At 29.6% G+C, this 11,353-nt stretch overlaps 4 protein-coding genes across 9 annotated transcripts in view; 1 reads left to right on the top strand and 3 right to left on the bottom strand.

The window, feature by feature from the left end:
• The first annotated feature begins 539 nt into the window (after positions 1–539).
• LOC726041 (DNA-directed primase/polymerase protein) lies at positions 540–2,935 on the top strand. 2 transcript variants are annotated; one of them, XM_006563552.3, is made up of 4 exons: positions 540–826; positions 893–960; positions 1,028–1,818; positions 1,897–2,935. In XM_006563552.3, the coding sequence occupies exons 1-4, from the start codon at positions 634–636 to the stop codon at positions 2,102–2,104; spliced, it is 1,260 nt and encodes a 419-aa protein (XP_006563615.1). In that variant the 5' UTR covers positions 540–633; the 3' UTR covers positions 2,105–2,935. The 2 variants fall into 2 exon arrangements, with proteins under 2 accessions (XP_006563615.1, XP_001121815.3); XM_001121815.5 differs by having other exon boundaries at positions 541–960.
• Positions 2,565–5,453, bottom strand: LOC552633 (stAR-related lipid transfer protein 7, mitochondrial). Of its 3 annotated transcripts, XM_016916529.2 has the most exons (7): positions 4,731–5,453; positions 4,472–4,626; positions 4,116–4,399; positions 3,910–4,037; positions 3,471–3,610; positions 3,084–3,389; positions 2,565–2,987 (listed from the first exon to the last, which is right to left on the bottom strand). In XM_016916529.2, exons 1-7 carry the CDS (start codon positions 5,123–5,125, stop codon positions 2,977–2,979), a joined length of 1,419 nt encoding a protein of 472 aa, XP_016772018.1. In that variant the 5' UTR covers positions 5,126–5,453; the 3' UTR covers positions 2,565–2,976. The 3 variants fall into 3 exon arrangements, with proteins under 3 accessions (XP_016772018.1, XP_006563616.1, XP_625010.3); XM_006563553.3 differs by having other exon boundaries at positions 2,565–3,389; XM_625007.6 differs by having other exon boundaries at positions 2,565–3,389; positions 4,116–4,384.
• A 673-nt stretch (positions 5,454–6,126) lies between these two features.
• On the bottom strand, positions 6,127–7,535 carry LOC102656552 (hypertrehalosaemic prohormone). Of its 2 annotated transcripts, none has more exons than XM_006563546.3 (4): positions 7,399–7,535; positions 6,861–7,119; positions 6,535–6,751; positions 6,127–6,435 (listed from the first exon to the last, which is right to left on the bottom strand). In XM_006563546.3, exons 2-4 carry the CDS (start codon positions 6,998–7,000, stop codon positions 6,391–6,393), a joined length of 402 nt encoding a protein of 133 aa, XP_006563609.1. In that variant the 5' UTR covers positions 7,001–7,119; positions 7,399–7,535; the 3' UTR covers positions 6,127–6,390. The 2 variants fall into 2 exon arrangements, with proteins under 2 accessions (XP_006563609.1, XP_026301088.1); XM_026445303.1 differs by having other exon boundaries at positions 6,861–7,116; positions 7,399–7,521.
• Positions 7,170–11,353, bottom strand: part of LOC410585 (DE-cadherin) — a 36,891-nt gene continuing 32,707 nt past the window's right edge. The window contains exons 11-15 of one of the 2 annotated variants that reach the window (XM_006563550.3): positions 11,096–11,319; positions 10,798–11,013; positions 10,231–10,570; positions 9,947–10,099; positions 7,170–9,867 (exon numbers count right to left, since the gene is read on the bottom strand). In XM_006563550.3, coding sequence (XP_006563613.1) covers positions 9,725–9,867; positions 9,947–10,099; positions 10,231–10,570; positions 10,798–11,013; positions 11,096–11,319 — 1,076 coding nt within the window. In that variant the 3' untranslated portion in view covers positions 7,170–9,724. The remainder of the gene's footprint in view (positions 9,868–9,946; positions 10,100–10,230; positions 10,571–10,797; positions 11,014–11,095; positions 11,320–11,353) is intronic. The other variant, XM_006563549.3, reaches the window with a different exon arrangement.

The raw sequence follows: 11,353 nt of genomic DNA, 5'->3' as shown, positions 1-11,353 counted from the left end.
TTAAAAAATCCTTAACAAAACAATCATTTTATATCTTTTTTTTATAAATTTTATAAACTTATTATTATAAATAATAATGAATTCACACGAATGACGTATTTATTAAAAAGAGAAAATTCTTCGATTACAATCAATTCGATTTTGATCGATGAATTGATGTACGAATTGTTCAGAAAACATTTATTCTCGATATTTTGAATCCTATAAATTTAAAATCTAATTAATACTCATATTATTATTTCACAGTTAAAACAATAACTCGATATATATTTCAAATATTTTAAGTACAATTTTCATGAATTTAAGTATTGTATTTGTATTATTTTGAAAAAGGATATAAAAAAAATACAAATTTGAATAAAATTAATTTTTTATTAATTTTATTAATATCTGATCTCAGAATTTAATAATCTTTAAAAAGTTTTGAAATCTTTCTTAAAAATATATAATAATTTATTTGCTTCGTCAGTAACGGACAGAGACACGTTCCGAAAAACTATATGCGGTTTCATCTCATTTAAACTGCCTAGTTCATGATATATATATAGCATATTTTATAGCAAAACAATGTATCAATGTATTCAATACTTAGGTTAAATTTTATTTATTCAAGTTTTAAAAAAGAAATTAAATATGAGCGTTATCAATACGAATAAATTTTACAACGTCGAAACGATTACAAAATTACAGGATATTGAAAAACGAAAATCCAATAATGAATTACTGAAAAAATCTCCAAAAATGCCATTGAGCATTTTAAAACCACCTATGTTCTGGATGGAATTTAAAAAACAAGTAGATGCACTTAATATGGCTTCAAAAGAGAGTAATGATTATAATATGTTTTGTACTTTTGTTTATCAGAAAGATAATGGTTGTCGTAAATTTGTAGTAGCCCATCCTGAAATATATTGGTGGTATTACAAGCATCGATCAGAAGAAAGGCGATGCTCTTATGAGGTAATGTATATTTCATTATGTATTTAGAGAAAGTGTACACGGAAATAATGCAATAAATTTAATCCAGGTAATTCCTGAAAATCATCCCTGCCGATTATATTTGGACTTAGAATATTCGATCGAAATAAATTCGGAAAAAAATGGTCCTTTTATGACAAATTTATTAATCGATATTTTTTGTGCGTATCTACTTGAACATTGGCGTGTACCTTGCAATAGATATAATGTAATTAATTTAGATTCAAGTACTAATGAAAAATTCAGCAGACACGTTATATTTAATGTTAAAAATATAGCTTTTAAAGATAATTACCATGTCGGTAAATTAGTAAAATTAGTATGTAATGATATACTGCATTATATTACGTTTAAGGAAAAAGAACATAATATTTTAAGTTATTTCGATAGATCGCTAGTCGAACGATTGATTGTTAAAACGAAAAAAGGCAAAGAATTATTTGTTGATACCTCAGTTTACACTAAAAATAGGCATTTTAGGATATATAAATCTACCAAATGGGGAAAACAATCAAATCTAACAATCGCCAATGATTGTCAATACATTCCATTCAATACAACCAATGACAAAGAATTAAACCTATTTTTAGATTCTTTAATATCCTATTTTGTTATGAAAAAAGATTTAATATTATTAGAATGTTTACAAAGTGGTGCTGTAAATACAAAATGTTTCAAAGAAGAAGAACATCAATATAATTATGAAGAAAAAAATAATGTTTGCTCAAAATATCCAATGTTGGATAAATATATCCACAGTATGATATATCCTGGAAAAATACGTCTATGTAAATATTTTGAAGATATAAAAATATTAGTATATGAAATTTTGGGATATAGGTATATATAATTTTTTATATATAATAATAAAATTATAAAACTAGTAATAGAATTAGCATTATTTTTTTTTGTTAATAGGTATTGTGAAAATATTGACAGATGGCATAAAAGTAATAATATATTTTTGGTTGTAAACTTAAAAAATAATACAATTTATCAAAAATGTCATGATCAAGATTGTTTTGGTTTTAAATCTAAACCAAAACAATTACCAGAGGAAATTTGTTTTCAAATTGATGAAGAAGGTGATACATTTTTGACTTCTGCTATAGAGAATATAGCATAGCATAGTCTTTTTGATATCAAAAGTTTTTATTGAGGTAGAGACATCTGAAAGACAATATTATTAAATGGAAACAACACATAAATGGGAACAAGTTATTGTACAATCAGGTATATAATATACATCTTTCTTTCTATGATATTTTTTTTTTAAATTGATACAAATATTGTAGTGTTAGAATATAAAACATTTACATGCTTTCAAACTATTTCTAAATGTAAAAAATTTATAGTACAGTATAAATGCAAAATAATTATGCAATATCATGTTTAATATTGCAAACATTTTATAATCATTATGTAAATTATTATTTGTATTATATTAAGATATATATTACATTACACAGATTATTTACAATTTTTATAAATAGTCAAAATAGATCAGTTCATGTATACAGACATATATATGTAATTGTATATAAGAAATTTGAATATATGTGCGTGTAGAAAATTAATTTTTCATATTCTATGCAATTATTTATATTTGCACTACCCTGAATGTACATAGATACAACATGGCATTTTGGTTGTGTTATATGGACATGTAGCAAAAAGAGTTTGTATGAATTCCATCTGTTTACCTGACAATTTTTTATAATTGAACATTTTTTCACATGTTTTCCTTTTTTATGATACAATGAATAGTGTAAAAGAAACTAATTACAAATATAATCAGTCTCATTTGTTATCCTACAGAATATCATAAAAATAAAATATTATTTTTAAAAATTCTTCATGCTGATTTCATCAAAATTGTATATTTCATGTATGATATCATCGCTGACGTAACGCCGGTGATCCAATGTATCCATTTCTACCTGTATCTTTGTATCGTGATCACGGATTACATTACCACTCTGCTCGTACAACATCATGTTAAAGACTTTCTATTGGCCAAAACCAATTTCATTATTTCAAATATATTGCAATTATTGGTCAAACAAATAGTTTTGTAAGAAAAAAATAACGTAATAAACCCCTGCCTTCGTCGGTTGAGTCTTCTATATCTATATCTTCATCACTCATGTCACTCACATCACATGTATCACTTTGTTCCATTTCTGTAAACGTTAAAGTTTCGATTTCCTCAATAAGATCAGATTCCTGCGTATCTCTAGCATCCAGTATTTCACTTTCTTTATCACTTTCATCATCCACACTATGTTCAGAAATAACATCGTCGTTTGCAAAAATGCGATTAGCAGTCGAAATATTTGCATCTTTTGTAAGTTTATAATTTTGATAATTTTTCGATGCATGTCTCATACGAAGTAGAAAATCTGGCAATCCTAAAATATATAAATATAAAGTTATACATATTAAAAAAAATCTTTTTTATGTAATTTTTTTTAAAAATATATAAGATATACCTGTCATTGTAACCCATGAAGTAATCGTAGATGGAACATTTACACCAGGATCATCAAAATAAGTTAAGCCAAATTCAATACCTGGCTGATGAAGTTCTGTATAAGGTCTTATCACCATATATGACCAATATGTTGTGACTCTATTTAATGTTAACAGAAAATCTTTTAAAGTTTTCTTCCTACTTTTACATTTAGTTTACAATTCAAGTATTTTTATATAATGAAATATAAAACTAAAAAAATGCTAATTGACTAATTCAATATATACAATGCAAAAATGCATGTACTTAATACGCACGCATGCGCGCGCGCGCGCATTACACACACACATATACACACACAATAAATATATATATTTACTTATTTATTATACATATAATGAATAAATTTTGCGTTGTATAGAAGAATGAGAAAAAATTCTCAAAAGGACTTAGGATACCTGTATATTCCAGGTTTATTAGGCACATGAGGATGTTCCGTTACTTTACTTATAATTATGATTAATTGCTTTTCTTTATCAATAACCCATCTTCGTTGATATACATAGTCTCTGTTCATAAATAATCTCTAAAATTGCAATAAATATACAAAAAATAATAAAATTAAAAATAAATAATTGTTTCTGTTACATGGATTATAACATACCGGCCATATTGTTTCCCAATATATAATATCAATACCATTGTTATCAGATTTTTGTAATGATGGATCAGTATCTACAACTTGTAATTCTCGAGCAGTTACATCCCATTTTTTTCGATATTCAAGATCTATCTGAGTATGCAGAAAATCTTCAGCTGTAACATCAGAAAATGTACCATAAACTTTATATGAAAATAATCCTCCAAAATTTGGTTCTTCTCTTCTCCAAATAAGCATATCTTGTCGTTCTATATATGGTCTCCAACCATCCGCTGAAATCAAAGTAGCTATATGTTAATTATATATAAATATGTTCATTACAAAAACAATAAGAATTAAAGAAGAAAATATTTACGTACGATCTGCATTGGAAGTGGCACTAAATTTTTCACCATAACATGTACAATATTTTATTCCTGGTTGTGGATTATCTATGAGAATTCTTTGGTTACATTTTTGACAAATAACTGTAGTATCTCTTAACTTATAAATTCCTTCAATTTCTTGTGTACAACTAATAAGAAGGAAGCGTAAAATATGAATAAATAAAATAATCAATGTAATAAAAATATTATGGGAAATTTTAATCTTTAAAAAGAAATATAAAAATAACTTTACCTATTTAATTCTTCTTCACTTATTCTTTCACGATCCCAATTATATATCGTTACACCGATACTACTCGTTAAAAAATGTTTAGCATTTTTCAATGTACGACGTTTCCAAGTTTTTATAAATTCTTTAAGCGCTACTTCATCCCATATTCGTGTATATAAATGAAATATTTGCAAGCTCCTCCTAATACGTTGTGCAGCAATAAATTCAAATTGCCTTGCACAAGCTCTAGTTACTTGAACACGTTGTTCTTTCAACCAAAATGCTACTCTATCACGATACTGAAGAAATCTTCCATAATTTTTGTATTGTCCAAAAGAAGCTAACCTTGTTCCGTTTCGAATGTAACTCGTACTTAACTGCTTTGATAACAAACCGGAATATTGCATCACATACATCGTTATTCCTTTTATTTGATAATCCTTGAAGAAGTTTTTTCAAATAAAATATAAAGACGCCGGTTATTGTTCCTTTTTTCCTATAAACTTGAATTATCTCGGGAAAATGTTTTATATAGGTTATTTCAAGCTGCTTAAAGTTATAATTGTTACAAAATTAATCAAGAGACATTATTCTTTATATTGATTTCGATAAATGTTACAATAATGTATTCATCGCATTTTTATTTAAAAAAAGAACTAGAAATTACTTGTGAAAGGTGTAAAACATGATAATATGTGTTGCTACTCAGAATCATATAATACTGATGTATTTAGATTCATGAATATATCGAATATATCTAATACTTGAATATATCGAATGTATAAAAAGTCGATTTCTATTAATCGATTTAAAAAGTGTTCGATATATTAAATCTCGTTTGATCATATCACATTATTATAATTCATATGTAATTAATTTTAAAAACATTTATAATAAATAAGAATTGTAAAAATTATCATATTAAAACATAGATATTTTTAAATTTTAATGTCATTATAACAAATAAAAAATTACAGAGAAAATTAATAAATTACAGATAAAATGTAAATTTTATAAATAAAATAATTTTTTGAATTTAAGATAAAAAAGTAAATTATAAAATCTTAATAATATCCATTACTTGATATAATAATAAATTTTTCTGAACAAATCGATTTTTACTTACCTGTATCACATTGTGATCAACTTTCAATTAAATACAATTAGAAGACAAATATTAAAAAAATAATAATTCATATTCTCGATAGTTTGATAACTAACAATTATATAAAAAAATAATATAAAAAAAAAAATAGTCATTTCGTTATCATTTTTTTACAAATAAATAAATTGTTTATGGCGGAAAATTTGTGCAAATCTACCAAATAATGATAAAAATGCCGTAAAAGCATATCGATCGACTTAATATAATATAAAAAATCAAATTTAATAAATAAATGATTAAAGGAAGACAATATAAAAGAAATTATATTTCTTCTTTATTATTATTATATTATCATTCGTATCGATAATTTTATAAGGCACATTCGTGCGATTGAAAACATTTCAAGCAATTCTTCGTTTGCCAGAACCGGATATGTGAAGCCAATATAAGTTATCCGATACTTTCAAACAAATTAGCCAATGATTGTTAAAATCGTACAATTTGAATGACTTTCTCAAACAATCCAATGTTTAATCTACGATGTTTCCTCTAATATTAATCGAATTACTCTCAAATTCACTCGTTCAATTTCCGACAATCCAACATTTTTCGCGCTTCTATCTGTAAATTAAATACAAATTCACTTTTGGCGAATAATCGTTCTTTTTTTCCCCGCTCAATCTATTGAGAGTGTAAGATACAAGTCGAGAAACGCCATACCTGTATCAAATGGTAAACACTTAGCAATTGTTCCACTGAAGGTTTGGCTTGCGTAGCACACTCGGTTCTAACACCCCATTCGACAACTCCGATCCTTTGACTTCTTTTTCCCCAACCAGTCGAAAAATTCAATTGAGCTTCAACTCCAGTATTCAAAATCAAACATAGTAGCAATATAATCGAGAAAGCGAAAAAACTTGGTCGAAGCTTACGATGCCTATGAAATTTAGCGAAAACGAAACATATACTATAGATAAATTAAAGATCGAGATACATAAGAATCGATAAAGCATGATCAATCACGTGTATATATAATAATCACTTACATGTCGTCAATTAGAATCGCGAATAGAACAAGCAACGCGATTCGTAAAAGTTGTCCTCGTATTTGATACTCGAAGCGTGCGAACGTGAACACATATGACAGGATAACGAGACCGAAGCTCGTTTTATAGGTTAACGGCATCCCCTTCTCAACAAGTTCTCTCCGCTCGATGTCAAAGGATAGATTTTCAAAGGCAGCATGTCGCAATCAAACGATCCAAAGGTTTCTTTCTCGTTCAGTAAACGTCACTATGAAGCCTGCTGTGAATTTCATTAATTAACTGGTGTTGAATGATTTGGGAAATTTCCGATTTATAATTTTCTTTCAATGTCATCGTCTTTTATTATTGCTACAAAAGAAAGAAGAACACGAGGTTACATGTATCTCCGACGACGATAGATGGATTTCGCGAGTAAAGAAGATGTGCTGCGTGTATATCTTGCGATCAACTATCACAATATCAAATAGGTCGCGCGAATAACCGTTTTGGTCTCGCGAATCTTACTTATAATTTACAATAAGCCTGTATATACGTTTACCTCTGGCTAAAATATCTATTCGTAATCCTTGTGTCGGTTGCGGAACAAAATCGTATTTTTGCTTTTCTTTTCCCTCTTTTTTTCTTTAATTGTACATAAGGGCAGTGTTCGAGTATAATAACGTAATATATATCGCGAATTAATCCGCTCTTAGTATAGCCGATATACGATAAATAAGTTTCATATGAAATCGAACTAAATTTCGCCACTTAATTCGATAACATTATGCGTCGATAAGTCGCATTTCTTATTTACCGCTCGTCGACGGAGGCGTTCTTTGTACTGAGATGGAGTGTATCGTTAAAAAAAACCGCGCCCGTCTTTCCTGTTTAACACAGTCCGTGTTCATCGATGCATATTTTAATATTCCGACAAAATTTTTCTTTCCGAATTATAATTATAATTGTTCGATGGCAAAAAATCCTCTAAGTAGCATCCATTCATAATACGATACGTAAGAACTTATCCTTACGGATCCTTGAGATCACACACTTTTTATATAAGCTGCATTCTACCTTATCGTATAAATTACACGTAAAATTTTTCAAGGTTGCACTGAGACCGACTCGGGAAGCGCAAATCCAAGACACATGCACACCTATTCCAGTTCCACTATCGATACGATTTGTGTATCTTTTTTAATTATTGTTGTTGTTACTATTATCATTATTATTATACATATACATATCGCGGTTGATTTATCGTAAAAAAAGCTTACAAATTATTATCACATATATACGTGTACGTACGTGCGCGAACGCCTACATAGGTACACGGATATATATATATACATATATATATATACACACATATATATATATATATTTTCATATATATATATATATACATAGAAATATTCGTAAGCGCGCGCACGCATGAAAGTTGTTTTCGCGAATGAAACGAAATAAATGACGAGAGATGTGACAATCAAATACGCACTTGTCAACAATCGAAAAGAAGAGAATGACAAACAATTTTGCTTTGTGAACCGTTTGCCGCCGGTAACGTTGCGACCATATGTATTCGAGTACGATTATTCGGTGGATAAATCTTGGTCATTGGATGCACGATATGGCACTCGGCTCTCTTCTCGCTGATTTTTTCGATTTTACGTCTCGAACATTCATCATGTTTTAGAACATATATCGCACGCACACGTCATTCTATACCAATTAAGTTGGCTTATGTACACGCACACAGCATATATTCGATATTTATTTATACGTGTATTCGCATATAAAGTTTCGCATACACGATTTCTCATCGCACTCGCGCGCACGTTAATTAACCGGTTAATAAAATAGTCTATAAGTTAAATATACATATAGCAGAAGAGCGACATCACTCTCGCTATCTTTGTTTCGTCTTTTTCTCGTCCTTCGTTTTTTCTTTCAAGTATCGTTACAATTTCATCCGTTTCATTTTTCGTCGATACTTTACGTACTTCTGTTCACAATATTCTCATGAACATAGGCAAATATGCACTCATACATACATACATACATACACACATACATATATACGCGCGCACATCATACATACATATATATATATATATATATATATATATATATATTTATTCGTTCCTATTACATATGTATAAAAAAATAAGTCCAGACCTCGTAACTCGAATGATTGCTTGAAGAAATTACGAGCTCTAATGCATTTTCGTTCTCTGAAAAAAGAGATCTTCGCGATTGTTTTACACTGAAAATTCATTCGTTACTAGTGGAATGCACGCACGGAATAACAGTTGCAATGAACAAATTGCGCGTGTCCATCGTCGCACGATGCAACGCGAATAAATATTCGCGATAGTCATCCTCACTGATGCGTTGATTTTCATTGCCATTATTTTTTTCTTTCTTTCTTCTCGTGTCAACAAGAAAGAATATTATCATCTTTGTTTCCTAATTTCTTAAGCTCTCGTTGCAACTCGGTGCGTATTCTAAAATCATATTCGTTATCTCTCACAGTGTTGCAAGTTATCGTACAATAAGTCTTCAAAACACCGAGCAAATTTTGTTTTCTACTATGTTATGTATAAAGTCGAGAGCGATTTGCTCCAATAAAAGAGAAAAAAAATTTAACAAATAAAAAAAAAAAATAAAGGAAGAAGATACGATGGCTCGATCATGTTTAAATAATATACGACCATCGTTGTCACGAATCAGCACTGTGTCCTTGTATCGGGAGCAGAGAACATCAGGTATTCTCGAATCCGAATTAAGTACACGAAATGACGAAGTGATACAGCTTCGTCAGAGAGCTGAAACTAGCTGAATCAATTGATATGAACGGTTCGAGTTAATGTTCGATTGAAGTCTCAACACCAGCTCTCGCTTTCTCGTTCTCCGACACCGTCACTCTCCTCATCGCTAGGCTCTTCTCCATACATGTCAGCTAATTTTCGGAATCTCGGTCCAAAATTCGATAAATAATTGAACTTGAGATCTCCATCGTCAGTACCTGCAAGAAAGATCGCAAAAGAATGATTATCGATGATCATAACATGATGTATAATATATGTATATATTTATGTACATACAAGAAGCCAAAGACGACAAGGAACCCTCTGAATTGCCTTCGCCTTCATAAGCATAATGCCTGACATCGTCGAATGGATTTGTATCGGGATCCTTGTCACAGCTTTCTTTCTTGCCGTCTAGAAAACCGCAAATGTCTGGTACTTCATCAGACCCTTGAAATTAAGAAGAAAATATGAATATTTTATTTTTTTTATTTTCATATATTTTCTTTTTTAAACAGTTATTCTTTTCATTCTTATTAAATATATATTATAGGAATATTTAGAATTCACTGATATCTTACCTCTCGTTTTCATGCCAACAGGTGGTATTTTTGAATCGATAGGCGGAGCATCGTAAATCGTTCGAAGAACGTTTAAGTCGTAACCTGTATCTACCTCACCGCCACCTTCGTCCTCATAATTGATTATATTCTCTCTTATGTCGTCCATATCCTTGTAAAGATCATCAGTTTTTCGTCTGTGTACTACTACTGCTAACAACAATATTAACAAAATCGCGATGCAAACTAAAATTGCGACAAGAAAATTGGTATCGATTCCAAAGGAAACTGCCTTTGCCATTCCGTGATCGCAACCAGGATCCGCATTTCTAGATAGTGATGGCATTCCTAAGTTATATGTCTGAAATATGTAAAATCGATAAATAAGAACAATTTAATGAGCTCAAACAAGACTTTAAAAAAAGGAGAATGATCAAAAATCTCCAAATTTTGAGTAGTTTAAAATATTAATTTTTCTACAAAAATATATAAAATGTAAAAATATTACTTTAATGCAAAATATTAATATTTATATTTTAAACTCGAAATTTGGCCATTTTTTAATCATTCTTTTTTACAAGATATTACATTTCCATTGAAAGTCATGTTGCGTATACATCCAACGAATCCTTTATTAGTAGGTTTGAAATCCCATCCTAATTGCGAGGCTAGTTGTGCAAGATTAGTCAAAGTTCCACCGATTTGCATTGGACTATTTACATTCAACAGCTCGTTTGGTCCTTGCGGTGGGGTTAAACTAATGCAAGCTGAAATTCCGCAATTGTCTACCTTCATCTCAATCGCCTAAAACACATAAGAAATGGATGTTAAAAAAGAACTGATAAAAGCAATAACACAATGACGATAAAAAATAGAAAGTATTTACATTCTTCGTGAAATAAATATCTATCTTGTGGCTTTTGCCATCGGTGAGTTTGATATGCCGTTGATCGAGTCGCACAGTGCCAGTTCCATAATCCATGTAAAGAACAGCATATCCTTGTTGCAGTTCCAAAGCCATGAAGTCTTGAATTTTCATCTTCGGGCTATACGTCATAGGGCCAAAATAAAACACAAGACCGTTGTCCATGTGAGGCGTTATCTCTAGACCTGAAATGGAAACATGAATTCACGTGATGAACAA

Source organism: Apis mellifera, linkage group LG15, assembly GCF_003254395.2.
Source record: "Apis mellifera strain DH4 linkage group LG15, Amel_HAv3.1, whole genome shotgun sequence".
Taxonomy (NCBI): domain Eukaryota; kingdom Metazoa; phylum Arthropoda; class Insecta; order Hymenoptera; family Apidae; genus Apis; species Apis mellifera.
This window is presented reverse-complemented; position numbering and strand designations above follow the sequence as displayed.